The sequence below is a fragment of the Patagioenas fasciata genome, chromosome 5 (genome assembly GCF_037038585.1).
Source record: "Patagioenas fasciata isolate bPatFas1 chromosome 5, bPatFas1.hap1, whole genome shotgun sequence".
NCBI lineage: Eukaryota > Metazoa > Chordata > Aves > Columbiformes > Columbidae > Patagioenas > Patagioenas fasciata.
Window position 1 is genome coordinate 53,640,674 of NC_092524.1, and position 19,209 is coordinate 53,659,882.

Sequence of the window (19,209 nt, forward strand, 5' to 3'; positions counted from 1 at the left end):
GATTAAAAAGGAGCCTTCTCTAAAATGCTATTATTTAATTTTTTAGGGAAATTTGACAGAAACACAACTTGGGACTGTTTCATACGTTTCTGATAAAACTTTTTTCCTCCTCAAAATTACACTAGTGCTTCAAAAACTTAATTAAAACAAAATCTTCAAGTAATTGCTTACAGCACTAGCCTTGCTAAACTTATTTATTTCACAGAGCTACTGCAGCACTGACCATTTTCCTTTGAATGCTCTTTCCCAGGAAATCCTGTTTCCTGCGGGGCATCAGCAGCTGAGGCAAGCAACAAGGGCAAGTTGCAGCAACCTGAACCTGCTCATAGGCCACTTGTAAGAGTGTCAGGTTCTGGCACACACACCGTTAGTTTGCTGATGTCCTAATCGTGTATTTTTAAAAGAGGACTACTAGGAAAAGTGCAATTACTGCATTCTGCAGTGGAGAGGGGTGCGAGAAGAGATTGCTGCTGCTTAACACGAGAGCTGCTCAGTGTGATCTCACTCTGCATGGAAGATTTCAGGAAACAATGCTGTAGGTAGCTATGAAGCAAAAACTTGGTGCGGCTGTTTTTGAAAGGGTTCAGCTGGGATGATTCTTGTCTTGGTTAAGTCTTTGAGAACAGGGATGTTAATGTGTTCTCAATGGGTACTCTAATTTCTAGGATCAAGAGTCAATCTCATCTGCAGGAGTTCTCATGTATCAAACAATTTTGTGGTCACAGAGTTAAAGAAAAGTATCAAAACCTTTGGTTTACAGCTTCCACGTGGAAGCTGTATTAAAACCCTATTCTGCATGAAAAGAAGATGTCACTTGGAGACACTGTGTTTGTAGACATAGAGTGACACATTGCAGTTTTTGGCAGGTTCCACTTTCCAAGACAACACTATCCAGTGACGGCTGGTAACGCTGTGAAGATATAGTTCGTGTATTAAATAGTCATGGGACAGATGTCTCCCTTTGGTACTTCACAGAGCTGAAATCAAAAATAGCATCATATTGAAAACAGTAGTACTATTTTGCTTACCTCTCTCAATGTAGCTAGTGTTCTTTTATCAATTGTAACTTGCTTTATGAGATCTTTATTGTCTTTTTCAAATTCTTTCAGTTTATTAGATGAATCTCTGAATCGAGCAATTTCCTTTTCTAGCGTCTTGTTTTCTTTCTCAGCAGCTGCCAGCTTCATTGTACTATCATCCAAAATAGCATCTTTCAGCTCCACTTGCTGCCAAAGCCGTTTCGTTTCTTTCTCTAGTATTTTTTTATCTTTCTCAAGCTGAGACATTTCTTGTTCTAGGGCCTTGTTCTCCTTTTCTAACCTCTCTAGCCGTTTGGCAGAAATCTTTAGCTCGTCAAGGTTTCTCTGGAGGACCTGATTTTCACTCTCCATTCCCTGTACTTCTTTTTCTAACTCCTGGATCTTTTTGCTGCTGGTCGCCACGATTTGCTGAAGTCTCTGGTTTTCAGAGTTGACACTCTGATAGCTTAGCTCCAATCTCTCTGATTTCTTGCTCATTGCTTTTAACATTTCCACATTCTTTCTCAAGTCCTCTTTCTCCCTTTCCAAATCTTTATTTTCTGCTTCTATTTGTGCCATTTTTGTGCTGGTAAATCTCATTGTCTCCACCACTCTCCTAAGCTCCAGATTTTCTTCATCCAATTGCTTGTTGTCCCTTTCCAGGTCCCCAAGCCGGATGGAAAGATTCTGCAAGGTGTCCAGGGATTTTCTTAGTTTCCTATTTTCCACTTCCAGATCTCCATTCTCTTGTTCAAGAACTTCCACTTTCTCTGTCACTATTTTCATCGCTGCCGCTTTCTTTGTGAGCTGTTCATTCTCCCTTTCCAACCGATGCAGCTCTTTTTCCATTTCTTCCACTCTTTCTACCTTTTCTTTAACCTGGTCAAAATCCTTTTGCAATTGCTTCTTCTCAAATTCCAGCTTGCTCAGTTTGCTACTAGTCTCTGTAACTGTTTCATGCAGGATCTTGTTCTCTTTTTCAATATCTTTTACTCTTGCCTCGCTGCTCACTTGAGATCTTTGTCTCAGGGATAAGACCACTTGATTAAGGTGGTCGTTTTCTTGTTTAAGGTCCTTTATCTACGTGAATGATAAAACAGTCATGCAAATGTTACTCATTTATTGTACAAAATGCAGTATAAATTAGTCCTGAAGCAGACAAATGGTTAACAAAACCACATCCATTTAATCCAAGACAAATTTCTCAACAGCTTTCCCTGACTAAAAACAAGAACCCAAACTAATGAAAAAAAGGTTACCTCTGGTAAGCCACGATTCTAACAAATTAAAATAATGATATATTCCTGCTACCAGCTAAGAAGGTGGAGGCAGAGGAGAAAGTGGACAGGTGACCTCCAGAGAACATCTTGGAGAAGATGCTTTGCTAGGAATCATTCCTAATAAAGGGTATTTTTATGTCCAGGTTTACATCCATCTTGGGGATCTAAAGACACAAATTATCTCTGATAAGGTGCCAGAAGCCCCAAAACATCTGAATATTTATAGCAGGCAGATCTCATTAAGGACACACTTTCTGTAAGAACAGTACACTTACACCACTGGTCAAATTTCAGCTGAAGCAAATACGGCTTAGACTGCAATTTGCACTTGATTCTTATCTAGACAATATCTACAGAAATCAAAATCAACTTATACCTGAAAAAAATCAGAATCTGCCCTTTTCTGATAGTTGAGCATACTTCTGGTTTTACTTCCTGCCCTTCCTGTGAAGTATTCTTTAATTCTTACCACAAAAAGTCTGCATGTGTTCTAACTGAAATGTAGGACTTTGGTGGTTTCCCAGGTAGAAGTCTGGGAAAGAATCCTTCAAGATGATAAGCACTACACAAATAAGACATCTTGTTATTTAAACTTCACCTCACAAAACTTGGAGTAAATTTAATAGAGCTTGAAAATATACAAGCCAGTCTCCAATGATTTGTGCCTGTATTTTCTTCGAATTAATACAGATGATACCTTGTATGAACTTCACATAGTTTCAAGGCATTGCACATGAACTGCAGTACAGTAGTAAAAGCTGAAGGGTATTTAAAATATCAATCCAGAAGACATAAATGCTTTATCAGTAACTTTTTGAAATAGACCAAAAAAGGCTGGGTGGCTAAAAAAGCCCAACCAAACCAATCAGGACATATAGCTGGCAGAAGACCAACCTTCTGCAATAAAATAGGGTTTTATTTGTACATCCTACAACCAGTTGGTATCCTACTTAGTACGATCCGAGGCTTTTTTTTCCCCCAAAGAGGGAAGGTCTGTCCTTGCCTGAAGAGGCCTTTTACCTACATTTGAACAAGTTCGGCTTGCACTTAATAGCTCTCAAATTGCCTCATCTCCCCAAGAGAACCAAATGCTCTAAATGGCATCAGTAAATTACCACTACTGAGCATATGCTTTTATATTATATCTGTGAAGTTTTCACCTGTCTGTCTTTGTCAGCTTTTAGAGTCTCCATGACAACTTGTAGCTGTTCTTTATCTTTTATCAGCTCCTCGCTCAAGGTCTCCAGATCTTGATTACTTTGCTTCTCTTTTTCAATTTGATTTTGCAACTTCTCAATCTGTGTGAAGAGAACACAGTAAAACACATCAGCCACAGCTTGACACAATGACTGTTCACGCTAAGTTACTTTGAAGACCAGAGAGGAACGAGATGGGGACTATGAAAGATGTCATCCTTCCATTCTGCAGCTTGCTAGTCTCAGAGAAGGAAATGGACTGTTTCCTTTTTCTTACAGTGCCAAGAATCTCCTTCATGTCTATGAAGATCAGAGCATATAAGGTACAGCAGTAGGAAATGCTTCACCTGCCTGCCTCAATGCCCAGTGAGTAAGTTTCTGGTGCCCATCTAGGCCCTCCATCACTGATGGCCTTAAACTACCAGTGAATGCAGAGAAAGTTACTGTGACAATTCAGTGACCAACAGAAAAAGAAAGAAGAAAAAAAAAAATCAGTAACAGAGGAAAAGTACTCCAGTTTCCAAGTTCACCTTCCCCCTCCCTGTGCTGTGTTGGCCCTATGTTTTTCCCCAGCAGGTGACAATACTGGATTTGAAAGATTTGTGAGTAAGGTTCCATTTCTACAATGAATGATGTCTTCTTACTCCCTCCCTTTTGAAAGCTTTGAAAGCATAATGCACAAAGCACTGAAAAGCAGCAGCTCTTCAGTATTTAGAAGCAAGGGGTTCAGAGACCAGGCTTCAGGAATTATGCCTTTTTATGCTTGTGAAGTCCTGTGAGCACCTATTGCACAAGTATCGGCTCATTGTTTTGTGTTGGTATTATAAACTTTGCCAACAGGGAAAATGTCAATGAAAAAGGTATTCAAAATAATTCTTACAAGTGGGAAATAGCTGGAGGCTGAGCTCTGCCTATGTCAACATGTGCCTCATTACAGGAAGTGTTTAAACAAGCAAGGGCTGCCCAGATTGGAGATAAGAAGAGCTTAACAGTTAGAAATGTTACCATGTTAAGGTTCATTGGTCTCAAAGGAGCTGTTCAGGGAACGCTGGAACATAAACTCAGTAACTCAGCAATAGCTGATCTTCATTAGCACCTCCTAGAAAACCGGAGGCAAGTAAGAAACTACAGTTTACTGCTTGTTTTAGTCCAAGAAGTTAGGAATGCAGAGAAAACAGATAGGTACTTGGACTGCTGCTACTTGACTGTGCCTGAAAGGTGGGTTTTCTATTATTAGCTTCTCTGAAAACCTTGCAAGAAAGGGAAAAAATAAGTACGTGACTTTTCCTTCATATTGTTTCCTCTTGTATTACCTGAATAATCCTGCTCCAGCTACATGATCCTTCCAAGCTCTAAATCAATAGACAGCCAGGCATACTTGGGCAACTTTCCAAAGTCTCAGACAGTGGATGAAATCTGAGTCCAGTTAACTGACTTCAGGGAGGCAAGATTTTACTACGGGTATCTCAGGAAAGTTACAAAAAACCCATGGGCCTACAGCATTTGAAAAAACACTTGTTTATCTCTTGTGTCTTCATATATGCTTGTCTTTAACAGTCCTTAAGAACTGCAGCCCTCTCCTCTGCCAGCTGTAGAAACCATTCTGCAGTGAATCAGAGAGACCTTCCCTATTATCCCCTTTTCCTATGCCTGCCAACTCAGGGACTTGCATCTCCTCTAATTAAGGGGATACATGTGTGAGAGAAACACAAAAGCAGTTTAGAGGAACAGAAGATTTTAAAAGAAAATTTCAAAAATCTCAGAGCTAACGGCCTTCTCTGATGGAATTATTATATCAGTGGAAAGGTAAGAGCTATGGATGTCATCTATCTGGACTTCTGTAAGGCCTTGGACACAGTCCACCACAATAACCTTCTCTCTAAATTGGAGAGGTCTGTTGAGACCCCACCTGGAGTCCTGCATCCAGCTCTGGAGCCCTCAGTACAGGAAAGACATGGACCTGTTGGAGAGGGGCCAGAGGAAGCCACAAAAATCATCAGAGGGCTGGAACAGCTCTGCTGTGAGGACAGGCTGAGAGAGTTGGGGTTGTTCAGCCTGGAGGAGAGAAGGCTCCAGGGAGACCTTATTGTGGCCTTTCAATACTTACAAAGGGGCTTATTAAGAAGAGAGGGACAGGCATTTTAGTAGGGCCTGTAGTGACAGGACAAGGGGTAATGGTTTTAAACTAAAACAAGGGAAATTCAGACTAGATGTAAGGAAGATGTTCTTTACAATGTGGGTGGCAAAACACTGGAACAGGTTGCCCAGAGAGGTGGTAGATGACCCATCTGTGGAAACATTCAAGGCCAGGCTGGATGGGGCTCTGAGGAACCTGATCTAGTTGAAGATGTTCCTGCTCATTGCAGGGGGTTTGACTTGATGACCTCTGAAGGTCCCTTCCAACCCAAACTATTCTAGGTTTCTATGAAATCAAGAGTATTTTATGTACCATGTGTCAGATCTCTGTATACTGAGACAAATGCTATGTCTCAGACTATAAAATACTGTCTACTACCTTTTTTTTTCTCCCATATCTCCCTGAACGGGAGGTGAAGTCCATCAAGAACTTGACTGGCCTATGGTATACAGTCAACAGGTCCCATCATATTCTGTGTTTCTCTGGTGAAGAGGTCACACGTTTCAACTGCTCTTAACAGTAGTGCTTTTAATTGCCATTTTTTTCATTGGTCTGATGCATACAGTGCCTCCCTTTCACCACACAGGCATTCCCCACTAGTGGTTTTTGTCGTATTTAACTACCAGACCTGTAGGTGACCCCACCATGTCACCACATTCATCATCATCAAAAATATCAGACTAATTCTGGAATCACAACTGTTGCCACTAACACGGTGCCACAACATGAGGTGCCCACAAGAATGTGCCTGGGACAAAGCCAAAAGCTGACCTCAGTTGTTCAAGTGACTTAAATTGCAGATACACCACAGGTATTGCTGAGTGCTTTATATGCCTTGATCTCAAATTTTAAGGATGTAAATTAGAGCTGGAGTCAATTACTCATACACAACAGGCCATAAACGGGAGTGTGAAAGGAGGAGTACAGTGAAGTGCATTTTTGCAGCTTTCCTTGTTCACAGAACAAAGTCAAGAAGCAGAACTGGTCTCTCAACTTGGCCAAAAGAATCTCACCAGAAGATGGATATCTGTTCTCCTTGGCAGAGAGACTGGCACTCTGCTAGTTAAAATCTGGTAATCCATGACCAGCATTTCATATCCAGATTCTTTCTCCCCTTGTGCTTTAAAGCATTCAGTTAGCCCATAAGCAGGCATGAGAGGACCAAAGTCTGTATCAATGTCTCACACAGACAGGTTACAGCAATATGGAAAAAGGAGAAACAAGCCTTATATTCTGGATAATTTAGCAGAGGTAGGAATGTGGAAAAAATCTGGCATGGAAATTTTTTATACTCAGACTAGCATTAAGCCTCTTTCCCCACTGGCACTTGGCTCGACTAATGAGAGTTTAGGATGCAAGTTACTAGCCAGAGAAAAGTAAAGCTAGTGGTTGGAGGAGAACTGAGCACTGTGTTTCGCAAGGACAAGCATTGAGCTGCCATTTGAGCTAAATGTAATCACAGATAATAACAGAGTGTAACAGACCTGCATATATAAAACTGCATTTGAAAAGTGATGACCTGTATTTTTGCTACAAAGATTAAAAGAACCCAGATCTTTGAAGAGAGGGAGGCACTGGAGAACTTCTAATAGCCAAAAAGACAAGAGTTGATCCAAGACCATGGAAAGCAAAAGTGTTATTTAAAAATATAGTGTAACCTGATTTTACCTGTGTGATCTGACTTAAATGGAAACAATATTAAAGCTTTCAAACAAGTAAAGTAGTTCAATGTGGTCATGGCTTCCTTACCTAGGAATGACTGCCATAAGACGACAAAAAGGGACACTCTAACAGTACAATCTGACAGGGACAAATGAGCAGTGAAATACAGCTTTTTATGAAACAGAAATAGTCACTTTGCTTACAATGATGCACCCGATTAGGCAGTGAAGAAGGCAAGACAATGCACCCATGTTAGAATGCAATTAAACAGACAGGACTCAAAACATTTAGAGTCTTCTGGGGAACGCAGGTGAATTCCCTGCAATCCCTCATCGTTCCGGAATGCTGTGCAGCCCCACACGCACCGTGTTTAAAAACCAGAGCTCTGTTTGCTCCTGTGAGCAAATTACCTTTTTGCTAAGCTGTTGATTTTCCTTTTCCAGTTCCACAAACTTTAGGCTGCTCTCTCTGGAGGTCAAGGAGGCGTCCCTCAGCTCTTGGATTGTGTTCTGCAAGCTCTGATTATCCTTCTCTAGCTTCAGTATGCGACTCGAAGCACATTCATTCAACTCAAACACAAAGGACTTTCTGGCTGTTGAAACATGAGAATCAGAAGGTGGCACTAACCAATTCAGAAATATCTCCCTTCCCAGGTCCTTAAGATTCACTTGTATGAAGATAATTGCAGTCAGATCCTTATCATTTCAGCTTGATGGTTAAGTAAACACTTTGTTAAAAACAGAACCCATTTTCACAGATAACAATTAAGATCTTCAATAAATAGAGTATCTGAACAGATAACCATCTTTAAAGTTACCTTTCTAACTCTCCTTAAAGTTGCTTTAGCTATGTTAGTAGCATGTTTAATGTTAGCAGCAAATTATACTTTGATACCCTCTCACTTCTACCAGAGGACATAAACTGAGGCAGAAAGTAAACCACTATGAAATATTTGCTAAAACAGCAAGATGGTGCACTTCCAAAAGCTAGTGAAAACTTCGGTATTCAACCATATTTAGTCACAGAAAAAAATCTTACAAATGCGAGTTCCAGTGCTTATCTTCACAGCTACTTTATTAAGAATATGCTGATCCAGGGATGATATTTTACTACCAGGTACTCAGGCACAGAACATCCATCAGAATGTTGATCATAGAGAAGTGTCTGAAGTTGAAATCTCAGAACTAACAAAATTTATGCATTACAACAGAGATGTTATTTTACTCTAAGCATTCGCACATCAAAAGTCTCACTACCTCTCAGCACCAAAGTCTCATTGTTCTATTCATTTCTCTGCTCAGCACCTGAATAATTCTAAGATCAACCCTCTGTTTCGCACAGAAAAATTGCCACTCTTCACCTCAAAATCACCTTTCAAATGAAACTGACTTTAACATTTTCTTTAACTCTCAGAAAATTATTCATTCCTGCTAAATAAACAGCACTATTCCATACAGTGCACTGAGTGCTTTAGAACCAGCAAGTTTCTGAGAACGGTAAAATCCTATTTGTCTTTCATGGAGCATCACTTGGAGAGTTTTGGTCAAATGAAGACTTGGATAAACATGAACTAAATGCTCCAGTTGAGTTCTGTCCTGAAGCAAAGACCATCTGAATTACTTTTTCCCATGCTTATTTTTAAAATTATTTTGAATAAAATATTCCAAACTAGCAGGTTAAATATTCTGCTACCTGCCACCCTTGCAGACTCAACTTGAAATCCAGGAACAGAAGGGTTTTTCAAAAGAGCTTTGCTGACTGACTCTATTTGTATAATACAAACAAGTTGCATTCAGAACAGCAACATGCATTGAAATGGAATTTCTTAAAGAAAATTATTGTAAAAGCAGGACAAGACTTGTGCGAAATAATTTAAAGTTTTGAAGTTTAATGTTATCAGTGTGGTGTTTTTTGGTTTTGTTTTTTCTGTTTTGTTTTTTTCCCTACTGAATACAAAGGATTATTGATGTTCTCGGTTCCTCTTACTCTCTTTTTCTTTGGTTAATCGGAGGTTCTGTAGCTCCAGTGCTGAAACACTGAGCATCAGCGCAGTGAAGGAATCGCATAATTTTTCATTTTTTTAAACCACTCTGTTGAGCAAATTTTTAAAGTTACATTTGACAGAAATGAATAAATAAGAGATAAAATAAATCTTATGTTCTTCCTTCTATTCATGGTTAGTGAAACCGAGGGGTTTGCTATTTGAAAGAAGCCAGAAAATTAGAAAAATATACATTTTCCTAAAATACTCTTCATCAAAATCTGTAAGTTTTGAGAGAATTGTGGTTTTTTTTTTTTCCAGACTAATAATAAGCAATATCCTTGATTACAGATAAGGAGGAATAGAGTACCATTCACTTCTCAAGCTAATGTAAACCTGCTTTGCAAGCTTACTAATTAAATGTAACGATTAATTAGCCATTAGTCTTCAGTAAAGACAACTCAGGTCCTAGACAGCAAGTAGATTTGAGAACTGGTGTCAGACACACATTCAGCTATTTTACAAAACAAAACCATTCTTCTAGACATTCTTCTTTTCTGAAAACCGAACATCTGCTTACTCTAACTCATTCCTTTGTCTTCAAGTTAAACTGTTCCTGGTATACAAAGCCAAACATGCAAGTCTTAGCAGAATCGAGTGAGTAATTAATAAAATTTGCACAGTGAACTGCATGAAATAGCTTATATTTCCCAAGTTCCATTTAGCATTGTTATTACAGACAGAATGAACATTAGTCACAGAAACTCATGCTAAAATCCGACTAGCGAAAGAAGCATTAGTTATGTTTGTGATAGTTACGGAAATCTAATCAACCATTCGAAAAAAAAAAATCAGCCAGTTATTTTAACTGTACATACTTTTGAGTATCTAGTAAAAATAAATGACTTCAACATTCATTACTTCCTCAGACTTAAAGACCAGTTAATTGTCTGTACTGATTGTACTGAAGATCACAGGCTCCTCTCCCAGCCATCCAGTGTTCGGTGTGACATTCCTGCTGTGTCATTTACAAAGCTTTCCTTTTTTGAATTTTTATCATTTTAATTAAAAGTCACTCTCCCAGTGACAAACAAAATAAAAGGAAAACATTTTAATGCTTTTGCAAGAAAGTGAAATAAACTAGAAGGAATACATTTTGGAAGTTTCAAAAATCTAAGTTCAAAGCCAAGTGGCTGACTGAGGGAAGTTCTCAAAGCTTGCACTCAATCTCTGTTCTCATCTCAGTCAACCAACCTGTCTACTCTGGAATAGACCACAACACAACCGCTACCCCAACTGGTACTCACTGTCTGCAAGATCTGTGCTTTTAGCCAGCTGTTCTAGTTCCCAGCCCAGGTGTGCAGATTCATTCATGCTCTGTTTCTGTGCAATCTCCAAGACCATGTTCTCCTCCAGCAGCTCTTCAATTCTCTTCTTGTCCGTGTCCCGGTCCTGTGCAAGATATGCACGAACGAATACTCATATTCAGCTTACCTGGAAGATTGCCCTATCAGCTGAACTGCTACAACCACAACACATCAAGGGTAGAAGGATCTCAAAGACTGTGTGTTTTTATATTGAAATACAGGTACAGCATTACATGTTTGCTGTGGGCTACCATACCTGCCACAGAAAGCACTGCAGAAAACATTCAACTGGCCCCATTTAGAGGCAGCTCAGGTCCATGATACACTTGGAGGGAGGGTGACTGGAGTGAGAACACCCTCGGTGATGACAGGGCCAGTACAAGCCTGGGCTAGTAAGGCAGGCTGGATTCAAGCTGCCTCCAGAGCTAAGCTCTTAAAAAACAGGTAGTATCACGTACTGGCACACTGGAGACTCTGCAGATACAAACTGCAAATTCTACTGAGCTTTCTCAACTCATCGCATCAAATTTGGATACATTCATACAGATCAGCAAGTAATATCATAATTTGGGTTTTAAACTATCCAGAAAATATATCTGGAGAATGAGTCTATCATTGCTTTTTGCGTTTGTTTTGGTCATTTGCATTTGCAAGAGCCAAATCGGTGCTCCAGAAGGTTCCAAATTATTTTAAAGCATTACCCAAAAATTTATCAACTCACCCAGAAAAGCATCATCCAAAATTACCAGCCACTTTGGAAAAGCTGGAGCATGACATGACCATTATAATGCCCTGAATTGGTCATTAAACGTAATTCCACACAGCAGCCTCAGAATCTGTTTCCAACACACCCAGTTGGAAGCCCTACACAGTTAAACCCACAAGAATTCAAAACGCAGTGGGATAAGAGGAGGACCATTAAGTAAAACAGAGGAGATGAAAGAGTATTTATTATTTCTAGTGGGATTATAAAACCCAATGTTGCTTTTTGTTAGTAGACAATCTGCAATTTATGTTTCCTTTTCTATGAAGCAATAAGCACACTATAATAAATTTTAGAATTTTGTGTCTTTTAAGGCAGTAATGGATTCTTCAAGTCACTGTAGAGGCTTGGGGCTTTGTTTTCAACAAGAAAGATAATTTACTACAGAAGTTTTCATTTTCTATATCTACGAGACTTCTACTTAACTGCCAGATTTTAATATCTCTGTTATCAATATGTACGAAAGAAATCTGTATTTTAAAATTGTGATATAACTTCTTGCGTAAGTTTAAATTCAATCTCACACAAAATAGCATTGGCAATATTTACATCATTAACATTATCATATTTCAAAAGTTCATGTGCACAAAGACCTCTTGAAAAGCACTGTTGATTTATTTGCCTGTCTCCACTCGTTTCTGTGACGTGAATCTGTGACTTGGCATAAAAACACAAGATCAAAAACTTATCATAGTGAAAAAGAAAGGGCATACCAGCTCTACGTCATGAAGTTTGGATTTCAACTGCAAATTTTCCTTCTCTAATTCATGCAGTTTATCACCACGAGCTCTTGCCATTGTTAGCTGTTCTTCTAGCATGGCCTTTGTTTCAATTAAAATGATGTTGTCCTCTCTCAACTCCTAGGGATAAAAAGTAACAATGTTAACCTCTTTACATAAACTGACTTTTTGAAGGCCAGGTGACTTTCATAAACTAACACTGCAAAATAAAAAAAGAAATTTGACATGTTTCTCTGTTTCATAAAAAACTTTTTACCTGATATTTTAATAGGAGATGATACTATATCTTTGAGTCATTAATGCAAGTAAATCTAATATTTCTTATTGCTTTTTCCTGAATTTTAAAAGTTTCATGGAGTACCTTTTGCTTTATATGAGGATAGATCAAGAGGTGCAATGAGACTAAAGACACAGAAGAACAACTGTTTGATTCCAATTTCACTATTATAGCACCATTTCCTTAGCCAGCTCTAGTCCCCAGAAGTAAGTTAATTATACTGGACTCTGAATGTTCCTTTGAAAGCAACAAATGAAGCTCTGCGCATTCAAATATTTTATCTCCAGAAACATGAAATGTCCAAAGCATAAAATCTGGCCATGTATTCTTGCTCATGTTTCAAACACAATTATTAAATTATGTCTTATTTCAAGCTATAATACCTCGCTGCTAGCTTTTACTCTTGTTGATTCTCAGATAAGTCTTGAGTCAGAAACAGAATTTTCTACGGCAGGAACATATCAGTATTTTAAAAATTAAACGGATACAGGAAGGATTTTTGCCCAGAAGAGTTACAGCGTAGCAAGCAGCAGACTATGTGACTCTCTAAAGAAATCTTCTTTCGTCTTTCTTAGTTTTCCTCCCTCCTCTCCCCATTTTCTCCCCCACTCCAATGAAATATGCAAAACCAGAAATGCACACACAGGCAGGATGAAATACTTATTGCTAGACAAAAGTACTTCTGGACAACTGTCTTCAAATTGTGAAGTCTCTGCTGACATCAGTGTTCAAGTCTGCTCTCTCAGACCACAAACATCCAAACCAAGTAGATTCCTGAAAGATCACCAGGCATGCGAATCACTTTCACTAATTAATCAGCAACTGCCTTCTCATTTTTGGGGGGTAGAATCAGCCTTAAGAAGCCTTATGTGGCCCAGTTATTTAAAACACAAAAAAAACAAAAAAGAAGATAGCTGCAGAGCACAAGTTAAGAGTGTCTGATGACAGCCACTCCCCCTTGCCTTTTGATACTGCAGGGGGCCAGGATTTAGTAGCCTTATATAGCCAGTAATCTCAGTTGTTTGCGGCATCTTGACTGTAGATGGCATAATATGGAAAGTCTAACTTATGCAGTACCATATTGCCCATGACGCCTCAGTGGGTCAGCTACCAACTTGCAAAGTACGAGAGCAAAAAATTCCCTACTACATTAGGACAAGTATGTTAGTGCTTGTGAAGTGGTTCAACTACTGCAATTAAAATGTCTGAATTTGCAAGTAACTAAAATAATAACAATACTGAAACACTAGTTTTACAGAGCCAGCATTTTGGACCGAGTCTGATCCAAAAGGGTCACTTCAGGATGAGCAAACTAAAATGGCTGACGCTAAACAGATGACAGATCAAGAGAAGCACATGACACAGAAGGTGCTGGGTGTCATGTAAACTGCCACAACACCTGTAACAAAACAGTAACATGACATCAGTTTACTTTACTAGATCACCACACTCCATCTGGACCACTGCCCTAAGAAGTAAGGTGGTGTCTGACCTCAAAAACATGGCCTCAGAACTATGCCCAGAACTGCTTACCAAGCAGGAACTAATTATTTTAGTGTCTCATGAAGAGCCAAGCTACGTGCCACGTACATACACATATCCAGGCTCTGGTACAAACCACACATCACTGGGAGCTGCAATATACGGAAGACCGAAGTACTTTCCATTGAGCACCCAGGCGGGGCAGACATGTCAGTTCAAAGCAGTTCTAATGAAATCTTAAATTAATAACCTGGTGGAAATGCCTACTATGGCGAGGTCAACATCGCTCACTGAGGTTGACCTGAGGTTGTCTTAAGGTTCATATAATTTAAATAATTACTGCATGGGAACATTGTAGAGTTTCATCTCAAGGTCTAGAAGGTAAAACTGTTCTAACTAAAACATGTCAGCACTAACATCTCCCAGAAGTCACCAGCATAACAGAGTTCACCTAAAAATGTGTCTGTCTACAAATCATACTTGTTCAGCAATCAGTAGGTAGTGGTCATGGGATGGTGTTGCTTCCACTGGAATTGAGGTTTATTTTTTCTTTAATTAACAAACCCACCTGCATTATTTTATAAGTTTATTTTTAAATTGACAACAAAAATAGTTAGCTGGGGACTTTTTTTTAAATACACTAATTTACTAGGCAATGGATTAAAAAACCCTGAGTTTTGTATCACTTAAATTGTGATGATTTGATATCTAACATATATAATTCTGCTTTTGTAATTTCTAAAATAAATTACATATTGTGGTTTGATCCTGTATCGCTGTGCCCTGAAATAACCTTAAGAATGTCCATTGTGTACTCACATGGTTACAATTAACTCTAGGGGTAAGTGGTTGCACAATCAGGGTGTGTTGCTACTGGAAAACGTTTTCAGAAACTAAATTATCAATCAGATTGTTTAAATCTGAAACTAGAGAATTTGCACACACATCCAGACCTAGTTATTAAACAGAGCTCAATCCCCCCGCTTCTGGCAGTTTAGAAGCTACCCCTATTGAGCCATGACACAGTTATCATCTCGTGACAATCAAACATTGCCTTGGACAGCTATATGAAAACATACAAGAGATGTTTTTCCTCCCATCATCCTGCATGGAAACATGATTGCAGTGGGAAGGGGGAAGAATGGGCAAGGTAGACTCCCTGGCCTCGGAAAACAACCCGCTCTCCTGGAGCAGCACAAGGTTCAATGGAGAGGAATGCTGGAGGGAAGCCTTCCTCAGAGGAAGCCCGGCACTAGGCCTGCTCCTCCACATTCACAGTTACAACCTCATTAAGCCATCCCAGCAGGAAGGTCTTCAGAGTATATTAATCGCCATGGTCCTTGAATGATGGTCAAATTAAAACGTCATTTCTCAACAACTTTGTCAAGACATACAGAGAAGGAAAACAACACACATGCCTAAACGTGTCACATTCACTTAAAGACTTGCTCCTTTTGCACTCTTTCCAGAATAGCTCCTTAAACCTCTTCCTGTTGCCACGGTTGATCTGTATAATGTACTTTCAGAAACTACTTGTAAGCTTGCTCACAATTCCTAAAGGTTGTCATGGTATCATACACAGAGCACATTATATATTTTTTGCTCAGAGTACAAAATCTCTATTAACTACAAAAAGAAAAATATTTTTAATGCCCACTTAATAGCTTTCTGCGTTAATGCACAAAGGTAAACCCACCTTTTCTTCTCACTTACAGATTTGGCACTGCTTATTAGCAACCCTGTCAAAACCTTATGAGCCTTAAGGTATCACATTACCACAGTAAAGTGGCTTACACTGTACTTTACACACCTACATTTTCATTGCTGTGCCTCTGTAAGATTTGTTCAAGTCTTAAGACTTAGAGCTTAAGAAGCCAGTCACAGTAAATGCCATGACATGAATCAGCAATGTACTGTCCAGTGGTCGTAATCTCTACCATGTTACATCCCTGAGCAAATCTTACAACTTGGAATTGTAAGCCACAGTTTTTGAGGGAGTGGGAGGAATCTGAGCAGACACTGAACTGACCCCAGCCACTAGTACTTCTTTTGAGGGGGCACAGGACCTGAGACAGAGAAGAATGAAAACTGGGGGACCATAGAAAGTTGGATTCTGGCTACTATGCACAGTCTTTGTGCTACTCCACGACTATAAAAAAAGACAGAATAGTGCCCTGTGTCATCCTCTGAATGTATCAGCAGGAAACCAGTGGAGTCTGCCTGACGCTACCACTGGTCAACACTGGCAGTCCATGGTTGTGCCAAGACTCGATCCATGATGGAAGAGGGAGTGGTGAGAATGTGAAACTCTCTGGTTATTCTAGACCACAGACCAGCCTGCAGACAGCTGTGCAATCCTGCTGCATATCAGAACAGCTCAGCCCCTAAAGCAGCAACAACTTTTGCTACTGTCCATACTGTGGCCTGGAATTAGAAAAGTGCCAAATCGATCAGAAATATCCTTGTCCCACTGCTGTATTTCAGGGAGGTATCCTTGGAAAGCCAACATTCATCTCTGACATTCAATACTCTCCCCAAAAACTGGCAGGGTGAAAGAGGGAGTGAGGAACATTGGAACAAATTTGAAACTGAAGCGGAGGTCTCTTTACTGAATGATACGTTCAGCAACATCAACATGCAGACAGCAAAGAAGGAAACTGCTGGCTCTAGGACAAGCAAGGAGGCTGAGAACTGAAGAACAGAGAGTGTTACTTCCTTGATCTCAGATGAAGACTAAAAAACTCCTCTCCTAGGTCTGGTTAAACTATCTGAGCAGCAGGTAGAAGCCAGGTGGCTCCAGCATCCAGTCAAAGGGGAATGCCAGGATGCCACGCTGATAGCTCATGTGCCGGGTTAGAGCACAACTGACTTGCCAGCTTGAGGCAAGAAAACAGAGAGCCAGAGTTTCATTCTTTCTGAAGTAACTGGGAATTACTGAGAGGGAAGAGACGCTTTTGTAGTTTATTACTACATTTAATAACCATCCATTTTAGCGAACCTATTCGTAAGAAGCTGGCTCCTTAGGTTAGAGAGGGGGAAAAAAATCAGCTATAAAGTAAGGTTTGTAGAGCAGAAATAAGGTCTGTGTTCTCAGCCAGAGGCCTAGCAAATATGAGTTTCAATATCACCCTTTACCTCAGACCTGGGATTTTATCTAATTATAGTGAAGTCAATTACTGAACCTCCATGTGTTCAGCAAGTACGGATATTTATTTGATGTCAGCTGAAGTGTCACATGTGGGGCTTATGAGGGACAGAAAGGGACTGAAAGGACAGAAAATAAGAGCGGTCTGACTTAACGTAAGCTGTGCTGTGAGAACTGTGTTTGTCTAGATGATCTCAAGATCCCTTCCAGACTAAGTTAATTAATAGTTCCAGGATGGGCATAGCTGCAGATGACTATGCTGACTAACTGGCATCACTACCGGAACAAAGCTATACATTTCTCATTGACCTACCCTACTCAGGGCACTAGGGAAGATCCAGATTCACTCTCCTTTCTGCTACAAGCAATAAGTTGCAAAACGGCTGGCTAGAATTCATCATCTGAGGTCATGCTTAGAAATGCCCAGCCATGTTAACAAATTACATCTGCTACAAACCCTAAGGAAAAACACCCAGACATTCATTTAGCTAACTTATACATGACATTTAAAATGTTATGTCAAAGCAACTCTGAAATGCAAGCATTTTACCTAAGAGTAAATTTTCGAGGCTAGACTAAGGGTCTGGATTCTCTGTAAGTGTCCAGAAAAGGCCTGTCCTGTTTAGCCCCAAAAGGGTGAACTATGCAGAGATTATTAACAGTAACGGGTATTTATTTGGTGTGCACCAAGTCCTTCCTGCCACTGAAAGAAGTTCTAAAGTTAATAACTGTGACATAGGTCAAGTAATTTCCACTTGCTCTCATGTTTTGTTACAGTTAGGTCATTGACAAATGACGCATCAACTGGTAACACAACAAAAACCAAACATTAAAGATTACTCAGCAAATCTTTCAATCTTAACTTGCCTCCATGCGAGCTTTGTAAAAATCCACATCATGAAGTTTCTCTTTGCACCGAACAAGTTCCATCTCAAGTCTCTCCACACGGTTTGCCCTCTCTCTCAGAGAGTCGAGCTCATCTCTGTATGCTCGTGCAGAGCGAGCGTCTGAGGCCAGGTGGATGTTCTGTGAGAAGTGAGGAATAAGCAGGGAGAAAAATTTTAGTTAATACTTGAAAACATGTTCTTTATGCTTTATTTACTTACTTGTTTTAAGCATAGGCAAACAGCATTTCCCTGGTTCAGGAGTAAGAGAATGCTCCTAACTGACAGTAGAGCCTGACAGTGTTCAAGAAGAGAATGGATGACGCCCTCAGATACATGGTGTGAACTGTGGGGTTGTCATGTGCAGGGACAGGAGTTGGACTCAATGATCCTTGTGGGTCCATTCCAACTCAGGACATTCTATGACCTATGACTCTAACTAGCCAGTAAATTCTCTACAAGACAGAGAGGTTATCCAGTCTGTTGGGACCCTGACATTTCTAGTGCCTGGTGCTGCATAAGCTTCAGGCATTACTAGGCTATTTGCAAGCAGATGAGACTGCTCTCACCAGTTAAGTAGGAAGTGTAGCATTGCTATGCTATAGCCATAACCATTAAGCAGCTTGCTGGAGTAACTTGATTTCTTCATGAAAAAGAAGCACAGTAGTATTTTTAGCCTCACACTGAAAGAAGTTTTTGAAATATAGAAGACTGTCAACAGTAAAACAAGCCCATCTTACCTCTTGTTTTATTTTTTGCAGTTCCAGGGTGAGCTGCTCAACTTCATGTTTAGAATCTACAAGCTGTTCAGACTTCTCTTCTCTGAAAATTATTAGAAAAATTTTAGTAAGAAATTACATTTTCCTTTTCATTAAGCAATATCAACTGTATGGGTCACTGCTGGGTATCTGGAAACGAAGACAAATCTCCTAGCATATTCTGAACATAGAGCCTCTTTGTCATGACAGCGTCATAAAAACAAAAGCTTTTTTCTCATGACACCATACACATATCATGGATCTGAGTTTGTAACTCTACTTTTTTTTACTAAGTACCTCTGTTTAAATCTCATTGGTGCTACTGCTGTCACTGGCATCTGTATTTCCCACTAATAATTAAAAAGTGCAGCTAGCAGTTGGCAATTTGAAGAGAGGGAGAGATGAGACACAAAAAGAGAAATGGAAGTACCCATACTCTGTGTTTAAAGACCAGTTGAGAAAGAAGATGGAATATCCATACTGCTATGAATAAAAAAATCTGAAAGCTGTGATTCTGA

General features: G+C 39.7%; 1 protein-coding gene across 2 annotated transcripts in view; it reads right to left on the reverse strand.

The window, feature by feature from the left end:
• The window catches only part of CCDC88C (coiled-coil domain containing 88C), a 99,676-nt gene that overhangs the window by 26,094 nt on the left and 54,373 nt on the right, over positions 1-19,209 (reverse strand). For both annotated transcript variants that reach the window (XM_065838178.2, XM_065838177.2), the window contains exons 9-15: positions 18,674-18,755; positions 17,917-18,075; positions 12,119-12,265; positions 10,583-10,727; positions 7,705-7,886; positions 3,460-3,597; positions 1,029-2,099 (exon numbers count right to left, since the gene is read on the reverse strand). In XM_065838178.2, the coding sequence (XP_065694250.1) occupies positions 1,029-2,099; positions 3,460-3,597; positions 7,705-7,886; positions 10,583-10,727; positions 12,119-12,265; positions 17,917-18,075; positions 18,674-18,755 (1,924 nt within the window). The remainder of the gene's footprint in view (positions 1-1,028; positions 2,100-3,459; positions 3,598-7,704; positions 7,887-10,582; positions 10,728-12,118; positions 12,266-17,916; positions 18,076-18,673; positions 18,756-19,209) is intronic.